This window comes from Trachurus japonicus, chromosome 2, assembly GCF_045865225.1.
Source record: "Trachurus japonicus isolate A0001 chromosome 2, Traja_1.0".
NCBI lineage: Eukaryota > Metazoa > Chordata > Actinopteri > Carangiformes > Carangidae > Trachurus > Trachurus japonicus.
In genome coordinates, this window is record NC_140908.1 from 11,438,545 (window position 1) to 11,465,518 (window position 26,974).

A 26,974-nucleotide genomic window follows, 5' to 3' on the forward strand; every position below is an offset into this window, starting at 1 on the left:
GGACATGGATGTGGAGCTGTCGTATCTTTGACTTTAATCTCCTCTGTAGCTTTTCATACCAACGGGCGCGGGCGGCGGTTGGTTCCCTGAGCGGCTGCAGACGGAGGATCACAGAGCGGTCAGGGCCGGCGTCATTTCACCTCGCTGAACTACTGTCGCCGTCTGCACCCGCCAAACCCCAGCGCTCTCCTCAGCCCTGAACTCTGCTTTACGCACACACACACACACAAACATACAGTATGTGCGCCCTCGCCACTGATCCGTCATGACGTCTCATTCCACCTCATTTCCTCAGACCCCTGCTTCTTTCTAATTGAGGCGGCAGCGAATACAATTATGGTGAGAATCATCCCGGACTGATGTGAGGACGGATTAACGGGATTAAGAAGATAATCTGTTGACCCTCTGGCCCCGGCGCAGTATGAGGCTGGGAAGGCAATTTGAAGCAGAGAGAAGAAAAGATAGGGGGGGCTTTAATGAGCGAGCTGACGGAAGCCTCTGACCACCGAGGGGCTCACTCAGCGTGCCGCTAGGGGATTACTTTCTTCAACGCTCCCCCTCCACAGTCTCACCTAACCCCTCATCCATCCAGCCTGTTGCCCACACACTCACTGCTGCTGCAAGGATGCTGAGGAACAAACAGAGAAAGGAGCAGTGCATGAATTCTTATTGAATATCGGCCAGATTCTTTTTAGATTTTTTATTTCCTTTATGTGCAAGTTTATATTTTGTTCTTGGCTGAAATGGAAACTTTTGGAGAAGAACTATCAGTTCCTGGAAAACAACTTTACACTTAAGTAAAAAAAATAGTGATAGAGAAAAAAGGAGCAGAAATATCATAAATATATATAGTTTTGTTGGTTGTGTGTCTGTGTGTGTTGCTGCAGCTTATAAGAGTAAAAAGTAGTTTAAAGTTTGAACATTTACTTTTTCAAGTGTTGCCTGATTAATGAGAGGATCCAGGGCTCTTAAAGTCCTAATTGTGGTGTTAAATTAATGACAAAATTACCCCATTAACTGTGTAAACCAATGAGCTTTAAAGCGCCTGTGTGACTGAGGCCACTGACAGACAGTTAAAGTTACTTATGGATGTAGTGAGAGTCAGCTTTACGCTGCTGCAAACCTAAAAAATGAAATATATACATACAGTATATATGTGAGGTAGATTCTGGCATTGTCTCATGTTGCTATGGTTATTCTGCCAGTATAAAAATTTCCTTCATTCTTGAATCTTGAGATGAGACAGAATCTCGTTAGAAACAGACTAATAGAACATTTTATTAACAAATGCGTGATATGACGGTCTGACAAGGATCTCCTTTAAATCTAGTTTCACTCTTCTGACAGTAAGAAGGATTACCTTTTATCTTTGGTGCTATAACTAAAGTATATTTCAAATTTCTTTTCATCATACAACCTGTCAGGTATCATCCAGGAGAGACCCTTTTACTTTAATAGCTCTGAAACAGTTGTTGATCCGCAGCACTCAAAATCAATGGACCCAGATTAAAAATTACATTTAATGGACGTTTGAGGGGCTTAAGCGATGCTTTTCGACTTAAAGCCACAAGTCGTCTTCCATTCGCTGTCAAAAAAAAAGATCTGCCTAATAACGTGAGACTGAAAGAACGTGATCTTCATCCTTTCACACCAAACAATGACAGCTTCCAGTCACTGCAGGACTTGAATAGAACTGAGTCTTTTTACCCTGCTTCATAAAAGAAAAAACAGTTACACAGCTGCTTTTTTGAGTTCAGCTGTTTCAACTTTAATCTAAAAGCACTTTGCTTCAAGTATATTTGCAGTAATGACACAGCAACACAGAAAAACCACCAATTCCCACAAGTTGCGTGCAGCACTTTCAGACTGTCCAAATACAATTAGGGGGCTTTCACATCAGGGACCGGGGATCTGAGAACACTTGACCTCTAAGTCCAGTTTGTTTGTTTAGTGTGGACAGGAGGTGCCATCCCAGAGCTCAGATCAATGATCCATCTGCGCTGAGTGACAACCAAAACATAAACCTTGCATAATTGACGACGCACGCACGCACGCAGGCTCTTCTTCTTCCTCTCTTCAGGATAGAGATGCTGAGGAAGCCGAGGCAGATTTGTAGCAGCAGACAGATACAGCAGGTGTGAATGTGTGTTTCACAAAGGCGAGAGAAACGTTGTGTGTGTGTGTGTGTGGTTTTTATCACCAGGGGGTTCAGTGATTCCTCTATCTGCTGTCCACGCTGTGTGCTGAGTCAGGATACTGCTCCACGTTATTTCCCTGGATGGAGCAGCTCGGCCAGCGCAGCACCGCCTCACACTATCGCCATTTTCAGAGGCCGGATTACATTTGAATCAATAAAGTTAAATGAATGAGCCTTTAGCCATTAGCCTCCCTCATTCCTGCCTTCTGCTTCTTTCATGAAAAGTCAAACAATCATAAGTTGATTTACTGCTTCTACTTGTGCAGCTACATATCAAATTGGTGCGGTGAGTTTACTTGATGATCAGTTAATGTTCCTGCGTGAGATCTCCTGAGATCACGGCTTTTTCTTCACATCCACAAAGCGTTCATTTGCTTTTATGCTGCTTATTTGTCAGCTACTGTGGAAATAGCACAATTGTTTTTTTTCTGAAATTCAGTTGAACCTTTAAAACCTGTCTCACACTTATCAGGACCCAAGAATGGACCAACTCTGAGGTGATGTGTCTGTGGGACAAATGAGTAAAAGGTTTTCCTTTCCTTGTGGTCAGTTTGTGTCTCTATAATATCATATACTGTACATTTCGATTGCCTTGTTGCCTCATTGTCCATACTGGTTTTCTGTCAGTTTGACTGTGATTTATTTAACTGCATCATACAGTAGGTGATATAAAAAAAAGTACCTTTTGCGAACATATTTACACTAACCCTAACCCTAACCCAAATTATCTGCAAAATGTGTCCTGTTGACATGCAACTGGAATATGATTCAAATCAAAGGACTAAGTTAATATCAGCGGCAGAAAGAATGTCAACAGTGATTCAAAGGCATAAGATGAGATGTGTTGACTTTTGCAACTTTCAAGACAGACCTTGACTTTTAGGAGATGCTGTATTTGCATGTGGACCCTTTTTTTCCCCCTCAAAGTTTAAGAAAGGCCTCAGAGGGAATTTCCAAAGGGCAGCTCTGCAGCTCAACTTGTAAAACAGAGCACCCATGTGTAGATCCAGATCCTTTGCTTTGTTTCCAGTTCAGGCTCACGCTGAGGTTGACAGTCTGAGTGTGTGTTGTGACCATCTGGAAGCTGCTTCCAGCCTGACAGACATTCAATTTGTCAAAGTCTGCATCACTTTGGTAGCTTTGCTGCATCCAAACAACTGCGAGCATGTGTAATTTTTCTGAATCAACAGTGTTTCAGCGACTCGGCTTTGTGTCATTTGCTTTACAACACTCATGCACCACATTAATCATAATAATCCCGCTTTTATTGTGTTGAATATAAAGAGTGTTTTGCATTAGAGGTGCTGAGGCAAGCACATTGTGCTCACCAAATACACAACGTCTTTTCTTCACATGAGAGCATGCATATGTTTCATGAAAGTGTGTTTCTCACTTCTGCACAAAGTCATAATGCACAGCGTGACATATTACCGTGGGAGCTGATGTTTTGACATGCTGCATTCACCCACTCACTCCTCACTTTCAACACGTGCCTCGTTCTTATGGGAGATCTGAAGAGATGAGAAACATTTTAATATATTTTGAAAGGCAGAAACAAAGCGATGTGGGCTGCTGCGTAACACGTCACGATCCTACATGTGTGTCAAATCCCAGATGAAATGGCTTGATGTGAGATTTTTAATTGAACTTGTTCGGTCTGTACACATTATTTTCTCAATTATAGTGAGGAACAGATCAAACGCTGCAGTTCCTCTACACCCTCACATACATGGATTCATTTCAATATTCTTTGTGATTGTACAGAGAGCAACAACTTCCAGCCATAACCATCTGACTCAAAAACTCAAGTGAAATACAACTAACTTAAAGGGATAATTCAACATTTTGACAAATTGGTCCATTGCCATAATCCCTATAGGTTTGTTACCTTTAATTGTCGGTGCAAGCTGTTTTTAGAACGGCGGAGCAGAGCCGCGAGCTGCTCAGAGCTACGCTATGGAGGCTCATCAAACTCATCAAATACACAATGCAACAACTCCAAAACGCTCACAAGCATTTTGGAGTTGTTGGATTGTGTATTTGATGAGTTTGATGAGGGAAAAAAGAAATCCCATTAGCCTCCATAGCGTAGCTCTGAGCAGCTCTGAGCAGCTTGCGGCTCTGCTCCGCCGTTCTAAAAATGCACCGACAATTAAAGCTAACGAACCTACTGCTTTGATAAAGTATTGTTTCCATTAACTTCCACAGAACCAACATGTAAAAACACATTTTGCTGCTCTAGTGAAAGTCTTGCATTTAGAATAGTGGAAACAAAATGTAGTGAAGCTTTCAGCTGGTGGTTGTGTATTGGGTTGTGTTGTGAGTATTTGCTGTGTGTTTTCTAATTGATGAAGGTGATTTATGAATTTGCTTGTGTTTTGCCTATTTGCATATGTTTTCCTAAGTTGAATTGCATTGAGCTCCCAGGGCCACTGTAATAACCTCCATGTCTGAGGTAATAAAATGGAGTTGCGTTCAATTTCCCTGAAATTATTCTTAACTTATACCTAAGTAGCAGACCTTGAGGGGCTTTACATGTGGAAAATTAATGCACTGAACTCGCGATTTGTGGTTTTGTGATATTTGCAGAGGTCACGGTCAGAGTGGAGGTACCAGACTGTTGATAAAACCTGAGTGGCCACATTTATTCCAGGATAATGTGATGAAAGCTATTTGTCCTGCACAAGTCTATGGATTGCACTGTAACATCAGATGCTGATTTCAGCTCTTGATCTGATGGAGGTCTTATAGTTACAGGTCAGACCCTCGGGCTTTGAGATATATGCGCTGCTCTGACTAAACTTGAAGTGGTCCTGCTTCTCCACTCATTGGCGGCTGTGTATGTGTGTGAGAGTGTGTGTGTATGTGTGTGGTGGGGCTCTCAACTTGTTTATCCATTACAAAGCCCTCAACAATGAAATCTCTGTATGTAACTCCAGCGCGAGGCCCACTCTTCAATACAGCCATTTTACTTGGTTGCCACGGCGTCAGGGGTGACAGCGGTGATGACAATAGCGATCACTGACAGTCTTGACTTCGGGACAGTTCAGCCACAAGTTCTTTCACTTGGTGCAAAACACTTAAGCCTTTTTTTCCCCAGCACAAAGGAAGCTGCATTATGCAACACTTTGCAACAGCGAAAAAGCAGCAAAGTGACATATCTGGTGTGAAATGGACTCTGGACACACCCCGACAGCAGCTATTATATTATTATTGATTTAAAGAAGTTGGAAAGCACCTTTTAAAGGCAGGGTAATAAAGCAAATGATAGTTTTTTGGCCATATATATACAATAACCGCTCTGAAAATGTGACAAATGGAAATGTGCTGCCTTGACAGACTAACATTAATGTCACTGAACCATTGGTATGGCTGCTTGAAAGCTGCAATGTGCATGAGTGGTGTATAAAGACAGTGTTTTCCTTCCCAGAGTTTCATCCTAGACATTTTATAAAACCTAACAGGAAGCAAAAGAATAAAAACAAACAAAATTCAAATGTAAAGTTTTAGCTTTGCTTTTATGACCTCCTCGCTTCAAGCAAACATCCTTTTCCCCTTAACAGTCTTGTTTCAAAAACCATGAATAGTTCATGTCAAGAGTGTTTGACTCGGAGGTTGGATTTAATCTGCATTACAAGGTCTTTTTGCATTCTCACCATCCTGTTAAAAGGGCAGGTAGGCATTTTACATCTCTGATCCAAAAGGCAGAGAAAAAAAAAGAAGATTTGAACTCTTCTATCTGAATGACTCGAGGGGCCGTGGTTTTAAAAACATCTAAACAACTAAGATCCTAAATTTGCTCTCGCATGCCCTGAGCAAATCGATCGCCATGGGGGGGAATTGGTCAGAATTCACACTTGCACTTGCCCCATAGTGCAATTCATTTTCTTTAATAATGGCCTTGCAGCAAGAGAAAGTGCAATAATATTAAGTGGCTCTTAAAGTAGTGGTGCGGCGATGAAAGATAAAAGTCCCTCTGGATTTAACGGGAACAACAGATTGAAAATAATTGCACCAATTAGAGATCAATGCACCTATATTCATGTTCACTTGGGTTCCGGCTGCACCATTGTCAGGCGGAGGTAAAGGCACATATTTATTCTGCAGCCGGGTCCAACTGGGAAATGATTGTCGCTCTTCATTTTCACACTTTTCCAGTTTCCAAATTGCACCGCGACGAAATCCTGAGAGCTCACAACTCACCTCTAGACGGCTGTTAGGCAGGTTGGGGCTTTTCCTTATCTGCCACGGTTTACTCACATTGCATCAGTCTTGTCAGGCGACTGTGGGGAATTACAGCCATGGAGCCCTTTTGACACATGTCCGTTAGGAGCTCAGCAATGTGGGTCAAGTCATAGACCAAAAGGAAAACAGTTGGCGTGAACTCCAGAGAGGGCACTGCAGTTTGAAGCATCCAACAGACCGACTCCTGATGTCACCTCAGACATCATGCAGTGATTCTGACTACATCACGACTACACAATCCAAACGGAGCTCCCTGTAGATTTGACAGTCTGCTTTCATTTCTATTTCTTTGGCTAAGTGGATCAGTGTTGTGTCAGTTTTAATTCACCACTTCATTTGCCCTCAACAGGGATGCTCACAAGTCTGACTTGTCTTTCTCTGGCTCTGAGGGAGGCCATTATCACTTCATTCACAAATTCAAATATGTTCTGTTGCAGTGCTGCTGCATGAGAATAATCACAAAAGATTGTCCACTCATCTCTAAAGGCTTGTGGAAAATGGAGGCCTTCGAAAACAATGTGCGTTTACATGGACTTGAGTATTCTGGTTATTATCGGATTTTTGAGTGTTCCGTTTTGTGTTTGTGCATTTAATTACTATATCCCAATTTCAGAAACCAGGATATGTGCAGGTTTGTGAAATCTGCGCAGGTGAAAAGTTTGAATCCACTATTTATGGCTGCGTATTTTCATCCCTGGTCCTACGTGGGGGCAGTGACAGGCAGACAGCGCTGGGGACATGTACATGTATATTTGTTGTTGCTCCCTTCTTCCGTTGCTAGATATAAGATGAGTAAACCTTATTTGCGACGAGATCGCCAAACCCGCAAGAAGCCACAGTGGTCTCATTTTTACAGATTTCAAAATTCCCGTAGTTTGTGTTGTAAAAAATCAAAAATCACTGGCACCTTCGCAAATAAGATTCAATGATCCGAAACCAGGATAACGGCAAACAGGGATATGAATAACCAGGTTTCTTTGTGTGCATGTAAACACAGCATCCAGAATACCGGGATACTCATGTCCATGTAAAGACACTCAGTGACATAGTCGCTCTCTGATTGGCTCTTATCAGCTTTGACTAGGATGATGACAGCAACATGGATTACAAACTACAAGCATTAATGACCTTGCTGCTCTTGCAGCTTCTTGCAGCAACCAACCAACTGCACAGCAGACAAGCTGCTTCCTGCTTACACCAGCCTGCACATGATCAGTGTGTGTGATTGCTCGGGTGGAGATGGGTTTCCTTTGAAAAGTCGACTTCACATGAACATGGAGTAATGTAGATGTAGGTTAAGACAAGTTTGTGTGGCTATCAAAGCAGGAAATTGGGGATAAACAGGCTGAGTGTCCCAGGGGCCCACAGCTGGATGGGACCCACAGATGTTTGAGCTATGCTCCTGCAGACATGTTCATCTTCTTTCAATGCCTCCTTCTAACTTTGCAGCATGTTTTCACATCGACTACATCATAAAGTCATGGACTATACAAACATGTTTGCTTGATTCCTCCTTGTTGCCTTCTACCAACAGCTTCCAGCAGAGATGGTCGGAGAGGAATGACGTGCAGCAGCAGCAGCAGCAGCAGCAGCAGCAGCGGCGGTGTGTGTGCCGGTGGTGGGGTCCTCATCCTCAACGCAGCGCAGGCACGGTGAGCGAGCGGCGAGCGGGAGCGCGCGTATAGGAAGGAAGGGAAGGAAGGAGCTGAGGCAGAGCAGTCGCCAGCGGAGCCGGAGCCTCAGACAGCGGATGAACGGAGTCGAGCGTGTGCGTCGCCCTTGTCGATTTTTTACATCAGCTGTAAGCAGCGTCCTGCGGCGAGAAACCTGCCCCAAAATGATGCTCCAACTGCTCCATCTCCTCGGGGTGCTCGTCTGCGGCAGCCAAGGTAAGGGCGCATCGAGCTTTGCTGACTTTGTGGACAAGTTGAGTGCATTCTGCCATCGTGATCTGCAGCGGGCGGAGAGAGCCGCTGTGGGAGAGAGACACGGAGTAGCAGCGGGGGTGAGAGAGAGAGAGGGCTGGATTGTTTAACTGGACGTTGTTTTGTAATTGAAGCACGTCTTGCAGGGGACAGAATGCTTTCTTACTGAAAAGGGGGATTATGATGGGGGGGGTCCCTTTTTTTTAAGGGGGCGCGCTGTGGGGCGCACTGTGCAAACTGTTATCTCCATCATATAACATAACAGTCCTTACTCATTAGTTAGTTCATGATGAGGTGCAGCCTGTTTGCTGTGTGTGGATCTTATTTGCTCCGTCTTGCCTGGTTTAATCATAGAAAATAAATAAATAAATAAATAATCGATTATATCTCGCAAGTTGATCTGGCAGCAGACACAGGCCAGATATTAATTCTGTATTCTGGATCATGATTGCATGTCTTGCTTTGCGTCCACTGCCCAGTAGTCCACTCTGTGTTGCTGTGGGCTGAGATTGGGAGATTGCACGGTGGAACATCTTCCCTCGCCGTCTGCATCCAGTCTGCAGGCACGTGCGCGATCACATCGGTGGGGGGTGGGGGTTTTGGGGGGGGGCCTTGATGTCGTTAAACACTGCGATGCTTCGGGAAAAGTTTGGCAATTGGAGCTGCGTGTGTGTGTGTGTGACAGCGGAGTGACACTTCACCGGTAATTGGGTTCTGTGTGCGTGGCGCACCTGATCCAGGAGGCGCGGAGGTTGTCTGCGCGCGCGTACCCCCGCGTGTACGTGTGTTGGTTTCACGCGCACACGGTGGGAGATGAAGATGTTACTTGAATGGATGTAAACACACTCGCCCCTGGCCTGTGTGTGTGTGTGTGTGTTGTGGTCAGTGACGCGCGTCACCGTGCCACCGCGGGATGAGCCTGGCGCGCACCGCGGAAATTACTCAACTCCTGTAGCTTCAGATTCAGTGTTAATCCATTTCTTGAAGCGAAAAAGAAATGCTCGCAGGATGGGATTATTTTATTTATTTCAACACTAATATAAATGGATCTCTGGCAAAAAAAAGAGAGAGAGAAATCTTGCAACAAGTTAATTTACGTCCAGGATAAGGCGCATTATCGTATCCCCGTGGCGAGATTTTCCCACTTATTAAAAGAAAACAAAGGTCTCAAGGAAAAAAAAAAGACAGAAAGAAAGAAAAAAGAAAGATGCAGATGGACATTTTTTGCAGTGTTGTCACGCTGGCTTCCTGGCGCACAACGGCAGGTGGGGGTAGAGCGCTGCAAAGTTGTGCCAAGAGTGCAGCCACAAGCCACTGGTCGTTGAAGCATGTTGCATCTCATTTCACTCGGACTGCTTTGCTCCAGTCCTTCAGGATAGCTGGTCTCAGAGGTGTGTGCACGGCACCAGATAGATGTGACAGTGCTACAGTGTGCTGCACAACCCCAGTTTGAGGAGATGTAAAAAAAACAGAATGAATTTTAATAGCTGGTTCATCTGACACTGCTGATGTGGTTGCATATAATTCAGTGTATATCTAAGATGCAGTGGCATCAAACTGGAGTCCATGTGTTTGTTTTGGTGATTTGTAGCATGACAACAAAAGGATAAAAGGATGTAGTACATTGGCAGTGGAGGTAAAAAAAAAAAAAAAGAAGAAAAAAAAGGCAGGCTACTGTTCTCAGGCCTTAACTGGAATATTCATTGCTTTGTTACTTTCCCTTTGTTACAGTAGTATTACATCACCCAACCATCCGATTTCCATTCTTATCATGTTTTTCATGATAGCAAAAGTCCACGCAAATTGACCTATAAGACAAAAAGCAGAGAACACGCTGTAATGTGAATAATAAGGCTGGTTGGTGAGATGAAGGGCATGTACCGGAGCCTGACAGGGTGCTTAATTCTCAGTGTTCCTCGGCACCGTGGGGCTCCGGAGTGGACACCAAACCATTAATAAGAAGGAGCAGCGCCAGAAAGAGGTTTCATTCTCTTGCACCGATTCATGACAGCAGCTTGATTTTCTGACAAGAGGCAGCGAGGTGCCCCGGCTCCCACCACACTAACTCTGCAGATATCCTCTGTTCTCCCCCCGCTGACATCTGAAGGAAAACATTTGCTTTTGAAGTCCCAGCTCACCGTCTCACCCTACACTTTGCATCCGTGAAGGTTTATGTATTTGGCTTTTACCGATGCTTAGTACAATGAATTATATGCTTGCTTGGGCTCACCCGGGACTCGCCGATGTGATGTTAAGTGGCGTAATTAAGATACTTCGCTGTATCTCATGGGGGGAAATGTCAGTGGCTCAGGGTTTAAAAGATTTATGCCCCTGCGCTTAAGTGTCTCTCATTGCACCCTGAGCCAAGGCTTAACCATGTATTTGAGCTTTGCTTACATCCTGTAGTTCTGGTTTACATACATGCTCACATGAGTGGGTATAAATGCGAGGACACACACACTTAACCACACATGCACACTGTACACAGCATCAAACCATCCCAATGAATCACCAGTTAAATATTTATGAGGCGAGTGCAGTTTCTTTTTCTTTTTTTTTTCTAGAAATTCACTCCACTAGTTTTGCAGGAACTAGTTTTCCCAACATTAAAGCGTTAAAAGTTTCTATTCTCCTACATTTCCCGCTGATGCTGATAATTTATTGCTGCACACATTCTTAACAGCACGCAACAGCACTCACAAACTCTTATTACAGACATGCAAAGCCTGCTTATTGGTCCTGCAAGGTGAATTTGATTGCATTGTTTGATTAATAGACTAAGACTGAGAGCACACATATAGAGAGCTAGTATATATATGAAAATGGAATCGCCCCCTCGAGGCAGCCGCATATGAGAAATCAATTTAAGGAACGACTAGAGTCAGCAGGGCTCTGAATTGTACAAAGGGCAATCTCACTGTTATGGATACACTATTTATTTGCCTGCGAGCCTTTGATTTCTCATGTGTGCCCTTTAACACTCGATCCGCCACATTCAAGTCCCGCTTTTTGAATTTGTGCGTACAAGGAAAGAGGCGTCTGTTATATTCTAAACACCTGAACACTTGAGAAAAAGCACTGCCAAACATCTGTGCCGCAGGGCTCGTCGTCAGCTCGCTGAGAACAAAGTGGCAGAAATAAGACGGGAAGGAAATGAGCAGTAATTTTGAGATATGACATTGGCATATTTCTCTAACTCCTACCTGCATATGTTCCACTCTGTTTCCAAACTCAAAGACTGTAGAACTATTAAATTACCAAGGAGTAGACTGTGACTCAAACTCCTCTCAAATGCCGGTTTCAGCAGCAGAAAATTCACTGCATGGAGTGCAGAACGGGCCAACTGGGCTCCAGCCAGCAGGTCTACGGGGGGGTCGGACCACCCAAAGATCACAGCACCTGCTTAAAGTGTTTGTGTTTATTGTTGGAAAGTCAGTCCAGTGGATACAAAGAGATGAAGACAACAAATAAACACAAAATCACCAAAATGGGACAAAGAGCAGCAGCAAAGTGTTGCTTTATTTTTGTGATGTTTTTGTCGTATTTTGTCAACTACTGGTGGATACTTCTATGTGGAGAGGACTTTGTTCAGGAGAGGAGCTTCTTTCATTGAAACCAGAGCAGTTGTGGAGGACGCCACCCTGCTCCAGCTGAGATGAAGAGCTGTATCAATTCATCCAACCCATGGCAACTGCTGAAGTTCTCCGTGAACTCGTTGCTAGGATACAGACTTAACATCCTGAGGCACTTTTAATGATATCAGGAGACTTCAGTCATGTTTCCCTGATGGATTCACTGGAGAGATGCACACTGAAGATGGTAGAGGCCGTTCTGAACAACTCAGATCATCCACTTCATAACACCTTGATGGTGGACGTAGAAGATCCTTTGTACCTACAGATCTCAGGCTTTTGAATTCTTCTGCAACTGGTGGATGAGCTGCCAGACAAACAAATTTCCCTTCGGGGATTAATAAAGCAGTTTGTATTCTCATTCGTAAAAGGATCTCAAGTGAGATAAAAACAAAAACGGAACACAAATGACACCTGAAATGACTACACAGGGATATGAAACAGCCAGTAAGAGGAACAAACCAACTGCAAGGAAACACAAAATAATGACAACAGCCACATTTTGTTTTGCATGTTTATGCCCAAGGTCGCTTCGCTTCCTGATCCTTCCATATCCGCAACTTCTTCATTGTGAAGTTTAGAGGTCAGTCCAAGTGCAGCACCTTCAAAAAAAGCAGCAAATTGCCTTGCTCAAGGGCATTTCGGAAGGCTTGGTGTACAAGCTGCACAGTCATCAGCTCACAGCTCGGTTAACAGGATTAGCATCAGGGATTAAGAGACCTGCGTGGCAAATATGTTCATACTTGCTTGAAAAATGTGAAGAAAAACAGTCTTTTAATAACATTTCTTATGCAATAGCTCAAGTACTGAGAGGCGAGATGGTATTAAAACAACAAGCTCCAGTAGGTGAACATTTGGCATATTTCTGAAACCCTTATTTGTGATGCATGGAGTAAAAACAGCAGCATGTTCGATAATGCCCCCAGCCAACCTCGCTGCGTTTTCACTCAAATTAGCCATTATTATCATGGAAGTGACTAATGTTCTCTTCAGGGAGTCTGTCCCAAACAGGAGCCAAGAAAATGTAGATGCGCTAAGCAGTCGGGATCTTCTGGTAGGAAGAGTTTGGCATCGCTCATTATAGTATAGTCTGAATCCCAGAAAGAGAAAATTGAGGACGATGGAGTGAGCAACACGATTTATACAGAGGGAGGAAGCGAGGAAGAGATTATGTTTAAAAATTCATTCAGTTCAAGTGAATCTGATTGCATCTAGTTAAATTGCATTGCCAGAGATTGAATCAAACTCTGTGGAGTCGCACTGCGCCAAAATTAATAAAATGTAATTGAATCCTGTCGAGATGGAATCAAATTAGGCCAGAGTGACGTGATTGGAGGAGGCAGCTGCTGCATGTTGCCATGTGCTCCTGTGGGTTCGTCTACTGTTTTACATCACTTTGGTGCTAGCCAAGCAGGAGACCCTTTGGCTCCCGCCCGCGCGTGTCCTGCCAGTCTAAATGCCAGTCTAACTAGCAGGCTAATAGGCAGAGCCAGGATGCCAGGGTGACAACAGCACCAGTGGGCACCGTGTCTGACTGACAGATGGATGCAGGGGAGAAACTGAGCTCTTGCATTGGTCTGCATCTCCCTCGTTTGTTGTTCACTTTATATCTGTGGCATATGCATTCACATACACACACACAGACAGCCTTAGACACACAGTCTGCTCCTCCACGGTGCATCGTCTCATGGTCTGGGGCTAAGTCTTGGGTTTGGCCACCAGCAGGCATGATTAAACCAAGAACAGAGGGATCAGAAGAGCTGCAGAACAACCCAAGTCTGGGCTGAGCGTTTTGAGTGACCCACTTAGACCATATTAATAACCACTGTAAAGCTTTGGGCTTTGGTGCAGAGCGATCTGATGGGAAGTTTTCTACATGACGTAATACACGCATAAACAAAATTAAACCGTAGCAGCAGCAGCAGCAGCCTGCGCGTCCCGTCCTGTACTTTCCAAACGGCACAATGGACTTTGCAGAAACGCTGACGTAATATCAGTGATGTCACCTGTCAAACTGTCGTCCTCTGAGTTACAAATTGTGTGTTGCTGTTGGCGGGTGAAAGGGTGCAAAAAGTAAATACACAGTTAACTGTGTAAATGTGTATAAACTATCATGAACATAGGCACAACATTGATTTGAATTAACACCAACAACATGAATGTGCGAGCTTGTCAAAAACAGTGACAGCTACGACAAATAAATAAATGAAGCTGCTCTTCAAATAGTGACAGACTCGCTTCCTGTATCTCCCTGGTGAATAAAAAAAAGATTTACATTTGTTTACTGTTACTCATGTTTGTTTGGTAGTAAAATCAAGTCTTCTAATCTTTACAATCCTGTTCAACTTTTTACTAATGAAGCCACAGTCTGGCGTATTTCTCCACGGCTTCACAGTGGTAATTATTCTGCTGTAGAACTACAAATGAGGACATCAAGGTCATGTGTAGATTTTTTTCCCCCTTCACGTGTCTACTTTGAGTTTTCACACAATTCATCCACAGGGGTTATCTCAACTTGAGTTCCAACACGTGTAATTTCCATTTTAAAAGTTTATAAAGGTAAAGAAAAAACTCTAGTCTTCACCTTTGCATTACCCTGCATTTAAAAGTTGTTTGGAACCGACTCACACTGTTAATTTCCGTTCCCTTTTCCCCCCGGGTACAGTATTGACTGAAGTGTTAATGACGATACACAGTTGATGGATCACATTCATTTTGCATAGTGCCCTCGCATATCTTAGGTCATTGACTCCCAAATCTTGTAATACTGCCCAACACGTAGTGAGAGTTTTGTCTTTTAAAACCTTAAAAATGTCATTTGTTGTTAACTTATTGAATGCCAAAAATATAATTCTATGTTTTTTTATTTTTTTTTAAAATAAGAAAATAGACACTCTAACACACCTTATGTGTGAATTTGGGAACTCTGTGATGAACAGAACTGAAATAGGTGACAGCATATTTAATAAAATATGCTATATCTCCATTTCTAGAAAACAAGCAGGGATTTTGGTGAAAACTAGCCACTGTTTATCTTGGGATTGCTCAGGAAGGGAGGCATGAAATAAACGGTTTGTCCCTATTGGAAGCAGAAAGTTTCACCTTTCCAACGAGCCATAGTATGTGCCCATAGCAATAATATAGAATACACTATGGCTTTACAAAAATCGTCACCAATGGTCCAAATTGCTGGTAGCAGGATTAAAGCTTTGGAAAACAGCGCAGCATTCAATGAGTTAATGGGGAGTAATGGGGAGTAATGTGCATGTGGCAGAAAGTGCAGGAGCGACATGAAATAGTTGGATAAATATGGATGGGAAGTGAGCTGGTACAGCCACGGGTACATTTCTGAGTCATCATTAAAAGGAGTTTTTCATGGGAGCTGCAGCAGGTGAAATGCTGGAGGGCTACCAACACAGTGACAGATGAAATCCCAGGCTCACTACGCTCTAAGATGGACACAGACGGATGACAGGAAGGGGTGGCTGGATGACAGATTAACGGACAGCTGAATGTGCTAACGTTGAGATACAGCCGTAATGAAGAGGAGCCGTTCCTTTTGGCCGCCAAAGAACAATATTTTTCAACTTCTCCCCTGCTGGATGTGTGCCTCACGTCGATGGAGCACTAGTTACTGAAGTGTGAGCCCATGACGCCTGCTGGATGTCTATACGCTTCATCAATGTGATTGGGAAGTGGACTAATGCTAATTGTAGCCACGCTGGCTGGGAGGCACAAAGTGTGGTGTAGGTTTATTCATACACCTATCAGTACGATGAGTAACTTTAACTACTAATATATGTAACACTGAGTTTCTGTCTCTTATCATAAATCATAAAATTGAATGTTACATAACATTAAATATCTGAAGTATTTGAACGTTCTTTTAAATTAAGAAAGCCTCACAGTATGTCCTAGAAAAGTGTCATTTTCATTGTGGCATTGAAATCTACAGTAGGTATAATAAAACCACTGGTATTGAAATCTTTTGACCAGATCCAGCACTAATGCATTGGTTGTAAAGAAAAAAGACGTCACTCTTCTGTTGTTTTTCCAGTTGTCATGGAAATGTAGAGGAGGTCTGAAGCTTTTCCTCCTCAACAGATTGAGAATTAAATGCACATTAACATATTGTGAGCACTTCAAAGACTTGTTGGAAGGAGTTTGGGCTCCGTATTGGTTTTCACCGATCCTTCTGGGGAGTTGTTGCCTTTGTCTTTAATAACGTACAATTTGGAGGAGACTGGAAGTGACTTCAGAGAGAGGGCGGAGGAAAGGTCTCTAAAAGTGGAGACCGCTGTGATTACCTGGACAGCATCTTATATCTCAAAGCCACCAAGATAAAACCTGTTTAAAAACTGAGATAATAACATCACAGCAGCCGATAGACTCACTCACTCTATATATAAATGAAATTGAAAACCATACTGCTGTAGTTAACTGAATGTGGTGAACCGATCTCTCTGATGGCGAGCAGCAGCCGTCACTCTTTTCTCTGCTGGCTCTGCACTCTTGAGTTTTCCTCTGGGCTTACAGTATTAAATTATCCTCTGCTGTATTGTGTTGTGCTGTATCCATCATATTTCCTTGTATCCATCCATCCATCCATCCATCCATCCAGACAGACACTGGGTCTCTGTCTTGTCATTCCTGCTGGTTAATTAAGCCAAATTGTGATTGATGGACTCTCTTGTGAATAGCGTTGTGGCGTGTTTCTGACCCGCCCAAGGAGATCAACCCAGCTGTCAATCACACCTCACAATGGTCTGGGCGGTAAACAGTGGCAGTCTTAGAGTGTGTAACAATGAGGGCATATCACAGTTTTAACCCCCCCGCCCCCCGGCCCCCCTCCTTCTGTATCACTGATACTTCCCAGCATCCAGATGATTCAGGTCGTCCCGCGTCCTTGTGGGACCGTCTCTGCGAGGAAATGATGCAGTAAGAGTTCATCTGGAAAAGGGATCAGTCTTCTCAGATTTCTTGCCAACGGTGGCCCGGTATCCTTGTTTATGGGAGGCTGTACTCGATGAGGAATAGATGAGAGAGAGAGTGAGTGATAGATGAGAGAGAAAGACGGCTGAGGGGGGGAGGAGGAGGAGGAGGAGGGACACTCAAGATGTGGTCGCAGTGCAGCAGAATAGCTCGCAGTGAGGCCAAACAGTCTCTGCTCTGTTGATTGCCTCTCCATGCCAGACAATCTTCAAACAGAATCTCCTAATGCAATGTGGGCCAGCTTATTTTTGTTTCTATCTCCTCTCGTTTGCCTCCGCTCTATTCCACTTTTCTTTCCTCCCTCCCTTTCATTTCTTCCTCTTTTCATGTGCTCGCTCTGTTTTGTCTTGTACTCCCACACTAGTCTCATCACCTGCGTCTGTGGGGGGAAGATATCCTGTTCGCCCCTACGTGGGAAGCTTTTCAAGCAGCAGCCATGCTTAATGTTGTTTGCTCGGTCAGGCTAATGATGTTTGTTGTTGTGCTTTTCAACACAGTTATTAACACCTATGGATTTAATGTTACTTGACTCTGTTTTGCACAACAGCGGTCAGAAATTTTAAAGTATAGTCGTCTCAGGGTTGTTCTGTCAAGCGTGTTATTATCTCTCTAAGTCATAATTATTGTCTTGCAAGCACTCATAAGGCACAGCAGGCAGAGTGTAGGCGTGTTTTTAATTACTTTGTATATCTGCACAACTTCCCATCAATCCTAGTTGGCCTTCTCCCAATGTGGGCACTCTGGGATTGTTGTCTTCCCGCCCACCAGCCGATGAGTTCCCAAGGACGCGCGCCTCCATGGGAATACACAAAGCGTCTCTCAGTAATTAAAGAACCTGTCTTATCTTTGCTCAGATCGGATGGTGTGTTTACTGACATGCAGGCTGTCCTGGTGGGGGGAAAAAACTTTCCTCACGTCTCAGTCCCAGTCCTTCTCCGCCTTTGAAATCAGCGGGTCCCACATGAGGTAGTCGGATAAGGATATTTTTGGACTTTGCTGTCCTACCTACTAAACTTCATATTTCTCTTTCCCGTGTTTCTTCAGCGGCTGCACAGAAATGCTGAGCACGACGATCTTCCTGCATCAGTCGGAAAACACAGAATTTGACGAATCTAGAGGCCGTGTGTTTTTCACTAATTGCACGATGTGGATGTGGTTAGTGCATGTTTTACCCTCCTGTTGTCCTCCTGGGTCAAGGAAGGAAGGAAGGAAGGAAGGAAGGAAGGAGGGAAAGACGTAAGGAAGGAAGGAAGGAAGGATGGACAGGGGAGGGAAAAATGGAAGGAAAGAAGGAAGGGAAAAAGGAAGGGAAGATAGAAGGAGGGAGGGAACAGATTGGGTCAGTTGGGTCAAAAAGGAAGGAAGAAGTAAGGACGAAGGGAAGGAAGGAAGGAAGGATTGTGGAAAGAAGGAAGGGAAAAGGGAAGGAAAGAAAGATGGAGGGAGGGAACAGATTCATTCAAGGAAGGAAGAAAAAAGAAGGAAGAAGGGAAAGAAGGAATTAAGGGAAAAGGGAAGGAAAGAAAGATGGAGGGATAGTGAACAGATCAGGTCAATTGGATCAAAAGAGGAAGGAAGAAGAAGTAAAGACGAAGGGAGGGAAGGAAGGAAGGAAGGAAGGGAAAAGGATTGTGGAAAGAAGGAAGGTAGAAAGGAAGGAAAGAAGGAAGGATGGAGGAAGGGAACAGAAGGACACCAGGAGGGTTAAAGGTAAAGAGTGATGTTGGAAGAGGCAGAACAGGAGGAGTGTGTTGGCCTTCCTTTCATGTGAATGTGCCGCAGGGCTGGAGACTTAGAGAGCCTTGTGATCTCTCACGTGCCAGTTTCAGACAGGTTCTAGTTGAAGAGTCTGATTGTAATGAGCCACATAGCGACCATAAAAAACAGACCTTCTGCAGAAACAAAGTTTGTTTACAAACAGATTTCTCACAGTTACAGATTCTTCATCTGATTGAATTCTGGTTCTTTGAGTTTGTGCATTTATCCAATACTTGACAAACATCCACACGCAGCAGGTTTCTGCTCACACCGCTCCACCACAGCTATCTTGTTAGCTTGAAAGTCATCTGGTGGTTCTACTTCAACATGACTTAACAGAACCAGATTAGATTTCTCAGAGCATGCCATGTAGGAACAAAGTGTATTTCAGCTAGCTAAAGCCCGTGTATTGCTCCGAGAACCAAGATTACTTTTATTTCACGCTGCTCTTCATCCATCCTGTAAAGTCTGGAGTAGGCGACCAAAGAAATGATAGATCGTCTCGGCACTTGAGGCGAAAGCTGCAGCCGCGGTCGTGGAGAAACATTGCAGTGTGGCTCCTCAGTCAATAAGCAACAAGAATCTTTCGCTGGGAGCTGCAAAGGGGGGGTGGGGTGGTGGGGGGATGCAGTAGTGGCTGTGGCAGCTCTCTCCCCAAGGAGACGGCCTGAGCCACAAATTAATAGAGCGCTCCCACATGATCTGGGAGTTTCATTTGGAACCGTCACGCTACATAAAGCCCCACAGAAATGAGGAGTTCACTCAGGTCCGCCTCTACTTCCCCAGGAGTCCCCAAATAACCTGTGTGATTGTAAGACTTTGCCCACTGATCCCCCCCGCCCCCCACCCTCACCCACTGCACCTCCCTCCTTAAAACTACCGGGCAAAGCTTCATCCACGCTCATTCTAGTTACTACAGTACAACTTACTGTCTCCCTCATTCATAATCCTGTTGCAAGCTCGAGTCTTAATAACCCGCCACACGTCTGAGCCTTCTGGAAATACTAACGCAGCATGAGCCCTGTTATGTGATATTTTCCCTGTTAAAAGTTCCACAGAAGTATCCAGAGAGAGATTAAAAATGAAAAATGGAAGAAAAGAGTCTAATCTCATCTCCCTGCCCTGATTTATTGGCCTATAAATCTCAAGCTCATGTAAACATTTCTGCTTTTTTTTCTCTCTCTCTCTCTCTCTTCCCCATAAAAACTCAAAACACAGATTTGACAACAGTGTGAAATTCTTGGTGACAAACGTGGAGAGTGGTGCGCCCCTGAGGCCCGCTTTACTCTTATCATTATCTTTGCAACGCCTGAGATTAGACACGGCAACCACCTCTCTCACAACAGCGCGCCTCAGAGCCAGGATTAACACAATGACTAATCACTCAGCTCACCGGACACAAAACATACAGCAACTGATTCATATTTTGTCACAAAGTCTACTTAATGGGAAAAGTGGCTTAGAATATTGGCTTTTGGGCGTCACAAAGTCTACCGATCTATACGCAGAGAATAACCTGATCATCTTTTTGTCTGTTTGCACAATAGAGGTTTTAGAAAATACTCAAATTAAAGCAAGTTTTGTTGTGACAGTGTTTGAAAAGATCATGGAAATCTGACCCAGAGGTGGAGGCTCAATAACAAAACAACACTGGATAATGAGGTATTACTAATTGGTTAGGGTCTGTGAATGGCAATGTGAGACTCTTGGTCTGCTACTGTACTTTTTTTTCTGGCATTTTTTTTGCATTTATTTTGCTAGGACAGTGGAGGAGAGAGGGAATGACACAGCACAGGACTGGGCCGCTGCATTAGGCCCCTGAAATGAAATATCTTAAAAGCTACAAAGTTGATTGTAATGACATTTGGTGCAGACATCTCTGTTTCCCAGAGACTCTGGTCTAAGTTTTTACTCAAGTGCCAATATCTGGTTAAAGCATTTGTGGAATTTGCCATGAAATCTGGCGTGGACATCGATGTTCCCATCAAGACGACTCTTGGTAACTCCCTGACATTTCAAACTTTTGATTTGACCTATTACGTGCACAATCTACAAAGCTGCAAGTGTTAATCAGCTAAAGTTAGATTGGCAGCACATTATGACTGTGAATATGTCACAGCATATGATGTAGGCCTATCCAACTATAGAATATGCACGCAGTTGTAAAGTTGGAGAGAAAGTACTAGCGACAGTGAAAGTGAAAAAAAAGAAGCCTCATTTAAAACGCTCTCTTCTACTGCGTCGACTCTCAGTGGAGAAGTTCCTTCTTCTGTGGAAACAAATCCCGGTATGATTCACTTCTCTCCCCTCTTGAAGAGAGAATAGTAAATCAGCAGTGAAGAAGTTCCCCTTTGATTCTGAGCGCCTGACACCAAAAACTCATATTTACTGTTGATGTTTCAGTTTGCGGGGGGAAAAAAAGAAAAAGAAGTAGCCGTAGTAGGAATAAACCTCCATCCTACATCTGGCCAATTATCTGTGGGATTGGAAAAGTACACAAGCGAAACAAAAACAGTGCTGGAATGGAAAGGAACATCTGCACAAGTCCTTTATAGCAGCGCTGTGATGCTTCAAGGTGGACTGTCTCATCACAGGACTGCAGCGGCTGTGGAGTCAGCAGCATGCATGTGCTGACGATCAGGGAGTTTATTTCTCAAAGCTTCACCTCAAAACATTATATTGACTTAAAAAAAATCATATATATGAATGTAATTATGATCTGTTCTGTCATGTGAAAACAAAGGCGACTTTTCAGTGTCACTGATTTGATTGTGTTGTTTGCCATGGATACAGTTGCTTCAGGCCAGCACTGTTGAGACGTAACTTTGGGTTAAACATGAAAATGGCAAAATCATTAACTTTGATAAAAGGGTAAGACTAATTTACCTCTTTATTTTGACATTCCCCTATTAGTAACAGTAGTAAAAGGTATTTCAGTCATTTACAACCATTATTCTTAATGCATTTTGTTTTGTTGTTAATCAGTTGTGGTGATTGAAGTGTATTCTGACAGGACTAATGCTTATTCATTCATTTATCACATCACCACCTGCCACTGTGCAGCTATTTCTGTTTCAGGCAGATGAACTAATGACAGTTAGGCTATGACAGGGCTAACAGCTAGCCTGCTGCAGAGGCATTATGAACAACAGTAGCACACCACACCTTGTCATTAATACAATGTAAAGAAGACATTTTCTTGAGAGAGAAGCCCAACAGGTTTCAGATCAGCTAAATCCATGTCAGAGTAACAAACATTGGTGCTCTGTTCTTCTTCTCTCTACCTGAAGGATGAGTGTTTCATAGCTTCATCCTCACATCACTGAAATACAGTAAATCAAAAATTCATCAAAACAACAATCATGTGAAATGAGTGCGATGATGAGGAATACAGGACTTTGTTAACCCTGTTAACACAGTATTGATGGATACGGTACGAGGCCTAGATATATAATTACATTACTAAAGTGTTGCACAAACTGTTCTGTGACCACATGCTGGGATGTTTTTATTCCCAGTCTATTGTCTGTGCCTGTCCCTGTCCCTGTCCCCCTTACGGTGTTTTAGGCAGCTGTGTGGCACTTCTGTTTCACCCTGCTTTTAGCACGGTGCTTACATAACTGTTCACTTGTATAACCTGAGAAAACAGGAAACAGACAAAGCTGGTACAGTATAAGTCTCCACAACACAACCATTTGTTACCGGTTTGCCCCGGCGGAGTGTGTTTGCTGTGATGGAGCACACACGCGGCTCGGCGTGATGCACGGCCGGGGCTTTGGCGAGCGCTGTGCTGCTCCAAGGTTGTTTGATGGGAGTCTTTTGCCTGTTATAGATTTGGACAACGTGACTGGAAGGGCTTCACCACCTGAGTGCTGCATCTCATATCTGTGTGTGTGTGTGTGTGTGTGTGTTTGTTTGTGGGTGAATTTATTTCAGGATTTTGCTTACTCTTTGATTTCCGCTGTTTTGGGTTGTGCCCCTTCCTACTGTAGCTCAAGGCTCTGAGCGTTCGGCGAAGATGCAGTGCCCGTATCTGCCTGCATCAGCAGAACGTTATGCAAAACAACACACACAGGCAAGCAGACACACACACACACACACACACACATTTAACATTTCCTGGAATCCGTCTGTCTCATATTTCTTGGGATACTTGCAAAAGTTTCAACTTAACATTCACCCAGGTGACACACGGTGGCAAGAAAATCAGGGAACTGGAGGAGAGATCAAGCTCTGAATCAAAATCAGGACCCCCCGCCTCGCTGCCGATTATAGTCCAATCATAATCTCTTGGCGGGATTCCTGCTCCAGTAAGTGATCATGAGAAGGCCAGATAGTCCATCAGCAGCACAGAGGGAGGGAGATGCGCTCAACACGCTCAGCCATATGTGGCCACTTCCTGGCTACAATGAGCTGCAGAACACCTGCAGCTCGCTAGGAGAAAGTTGCAGAAAAAAACCTGCCGGGAATGAAAAGTCAGCGCTCACTCACTCACTCACTCACTCAGCTCTATGTGCAACGCAAAAAAACCCAGCGTACATCAGGCTCTAATCAGCTACTTGTCTCCTCGCTGGTCTCTGCAGCGCAAACTAAGATTCAATTAGATTATTTCACAATCCCGGAGTAATCCTGCACGTTATGAAGCAGTCACTGTGCGATTCGATATGCTGATTATCTCGCAGCATGTGCTGGTGTATGTTTGCGAGAGTGGTGCGAAAACCCTTCACAAAGCAGCTTGACATCTGAAGCAGCAGGAGAAATCCGATGCTCCCCCCTAAATTTCACTCTGGCTTCATTTCTGACACCTATTTCATAATGCTGCTTCATGCTGCTGTTAGCTGAAGAAACAGCCCTCACGCAACGATATCCAACTTTAACCTCCTTATTGTTGGAATCCATCGCTGCTGGTCTCTGGTCAGCTCAGGACCAACCCCATCAGACAGAAAGTTAGTGTTTGAGAGGACCGCAATCCGTGGAAAAATCAGTTTTCCGTCTTCACCTCGGAGAAATTCATGTGCTTCGACCGCAGGAGTGGAGTCAACACTGAGAGTGTTTGTGTTTGTGCGTCAACAAACACGTACTGTATCTCCCAGTTTACACAAGTGACAGTCATGTGAAATGGTCCTGCGTCGGTCCGTGTGATAAGAGTGTGTGAGTGAGTCAGTGTTTGCTGCTCAGGACCGGCGATGCTATCGCTACTCATCTACTGCTGGTGTTGTTGTATACAAGGTGTTTGTTCTGGGTTAGGAGAAGTCAACCACCTTCCAGTTGGTGCCAGTCAGGCTCAGTGGTTAGATAGTAAGTTTATATGTTGAATAAACTCTGTTCACTGCTGTAGATACATGACATTAAACCCTCCTTCCTTCCTTCCTTCCTTCCTTCCTTCTTTCCTTCCTTCCCTTCGTCCTTACTTCTTCTTCCTTCCTCTTTTGATCCAACTGACCTAATCTGTTCCCTATACCTCCATCTTTCTTTCCTTCCCCTTTCCCTTCCTTCTTTCCCTTCTTCCTTCCTTCTTCTTCCTTCCTTGAACAAATCTATTCCTTCCTACCATTTTTCTTTCCTTCCTTTTTCCCTTCCTTCTTTCCACAATCCTTTTTCCCTCTCTGCCTTCCTTCCCTCCTCCCTTCTTTCCGTCCTTGCTTCCTTCCTTCCTTGATCCAGGAGGACAGGAGGATTAACCAATTTCCCATCCTCATGTTGATTGAATTATCTGAAGATCGATAAAAATATTAATACAACTATGGCCGGTTCAAGTGTGTTTCCATCTAAGACCTTTAAATCAAATAAAAAGCCGTGCGTAATGATGCTGTTTTGCGATCATATTGGTGTATCGAATCATTTTCTTGCAATTTAATGTGTTTCCATTCATTTTTGTAGTAAATCGCAAAATAGAAGGACATCCATCCTTTATCTTTAACCGGTCGGGCTGAGCACAGGCCTGGAAACCACTGAGCCATACGCATGCAAGCCAAGTTAAGTTTGTAAATAGGCTGTTACACAAGTTCTAGGTTATAGGCTGGTGCTTAGAATGCAACATGTCTGTCATCAGAAGACAGGGGCGTGTAAACAGCGTTTTAATGCAGATGCATCGAGTGTTAAATACTACAGACACAGGGGACCTGTCACTCTTCAAACTGTTTCTGGGAGATGGTGACACTTCACATGAAGCCAGTCTGTCGCCTGTACACCTGCATCTTTCTTTATTTACTCCCAACGTGTCTTTGAACAGCTGGAATACGTAGTGGGATTGACATAAAACAGGATCGCAACTCACATTTATCTAGCAAAGAACTGTTTCCATCAGAATTTGTCGCATTAACTTTGTATCGATCAAGAGAAAATCCGATGAGATCAACAGTATTAACTTTTTATCGATATTCATGATATTTAGTCAAATTTTACTGTTTCCTGTTTTAATTTGATAATGCTTAATGCAAATAAAAACGTGTGGATGGAAACATGGTCATTGATGACAGGACTGGCCTTTGTGCTGTAATCAGAAACTACAAATCAAACTATATTCACTCAATCAGCCTCCACGCTCCACAATCTCATTTTCCCTCATAGAAGTCTTAACGCTGTTTTGAAGCCTTCCTCCCTCCGCCAGGAAGAAAATCTGGGGGATTATTACATTCTTTTTTGCATAAATATTGTCAAATTTAAACAAATCAGGACAAAAAATTGAGTCACCTCATAAAATACCCTTTATTTTGTCTTTTAATGATATATTGAGTCTCTTTGGGTTTTAAATGGTGGATCTGACTCAACCTTTCATTCCCATTGCTCCTTTCTGACCAATTATAAGTAATAATCACCAGTAATCAGTGTGGTAGCCCCCGACCCAACCCAGGAGAGCTGCTGTGTGCAGTGTCATCACCTCTCATCCTCACGTTGGGACCGCCGAGGCCACCCCCATGTTGATCTTTTTGTCGAGCCATGTAAAGAAGATGTAAACAATTAATGGGCCTGGTGTGGAGAATCGATGGTGGGAGTTTGTGTGAGTGAGACGCACTAATGAGTTGAGCGCTCATCAGTGGAGCTGCTGCATCTTGACATTGGTTCCCATTGTTTCATCTCCTGGTGGATGTTATCATCATCTCTGTCTTCCCACCGCCTCATCTCTCACATTAAAATGAAAAATTAATAGTAGGCGTTTTTGTATACATGCAAACTATATAAATCTATGACTATACTATAACATTATATGAAAGTGTAAACAATCTCATTTGCGGCTGCTTTATGAGACAGTGAGACGGGGTGTGTGAGTCTGAGTGTGTGTCCTTCAGGCCCTCAAATTGGTTGTACAGTGTTGTAGTGTGTGTTAAAGGCTTGAGGCTGATGGCTCAATTTGAGACTGTATGTGTGTGTGTGTAGTGTACAGTTGCGCGTGCATGCGCATACACCCGTGTGAACAAGTGATTTATGGGCTGTTTTTAATCACGCAGTAGAAAATGTTATTAGACAGCCTTCTCGCGCTCCCTCCGCCTGCAAATGAGCCGGCCCCCGCTGCACCCTGGGATAGCCTCCTGTAATTAGTTCTGGGAACTCACCTGTTACTGAACGAGATTGAGAAAGAGAGGGAGAGAGAGGGAGAGGAGGGACACGAAGGAGCGGATGGAGTGAGAGGGCAACGAGCAGACAGATAAACAGAGGGGAGAGAGAGTGTGGGGAGAGGTGAGAGAGGGTTGGGGTTGGAAAAGAGGAGTGGAAGAGAAGAGGAGGCGTCGGTGGTGGTGGTGGGGTGTGAGGATGAGGGAGGACGGAGGGAAAAAGAAACTGACCTCGACGCCCTCGCGGCTCTTGGTTTGTCTTTTAACAAGCTGGCCAGCCTCTACCTGACTTTTCCAGAATACATTAGGATGGAGAACAATGTAGCAGCTCATACAGAAGCACCAGAACAAGATGGGCTGTGGAAGCTGCTGCTCTCAGGTGTCAGGACTCTGAGTTCTACATCCACCACAACACAGCCTCCTCCCCTCGTTAAGAAGATACTGTGGAGTAAACAACAAAAAGCAATCGATTCTTTTCAAAGCACCTTTCAGACTAATCGAATTAACAATATCAGTTCATAACCATAAATGCAACCGGCTAGAATTAAACCAAAGTATTGTTTTGTATGCTATTGTTCATTGTTTGGCCTTCAAGCAGTTTCGTTTTGTTGATATATGTAAGGTGTGGACCCAAATCAATACCACTGCAGAAAGAGCAGCTTCTGCTAGCCA

General features: G+C 43.9%; 1 protein-coding gene across 3 annotated transcripts in view; it reads left to right on the forward strand.

Annotated features, from left to right (window-relative positions):
* The first annotated feature begins 7,761 nt into the window (after positions 1-7,761).
* ncam2a (neural cell adhesion molecule 2a) overlaps positions 7,762-26,974 on the forward strand; it is a 242,583-nt gene continuing 223,370 nt past the window's right edge. The window contains exon 1 of one of the 3 annotated variants that reach the window (XM_085801099.1): positions 7,762-8,331. In XM_085801099.1, coding sequence (XP_085657225.1) covers positions 8,193-8,331 — 139 coding nt within the window. In that variant the 5' untranslated portion in view covers positions 7,762-8,192. The remainder of the gene's footprint in view (positions 8,332-26,974) is intronic. The other 2 variants (XM_085801090.1, XM_085801082.1) reach the window with 2 other exon arrangements.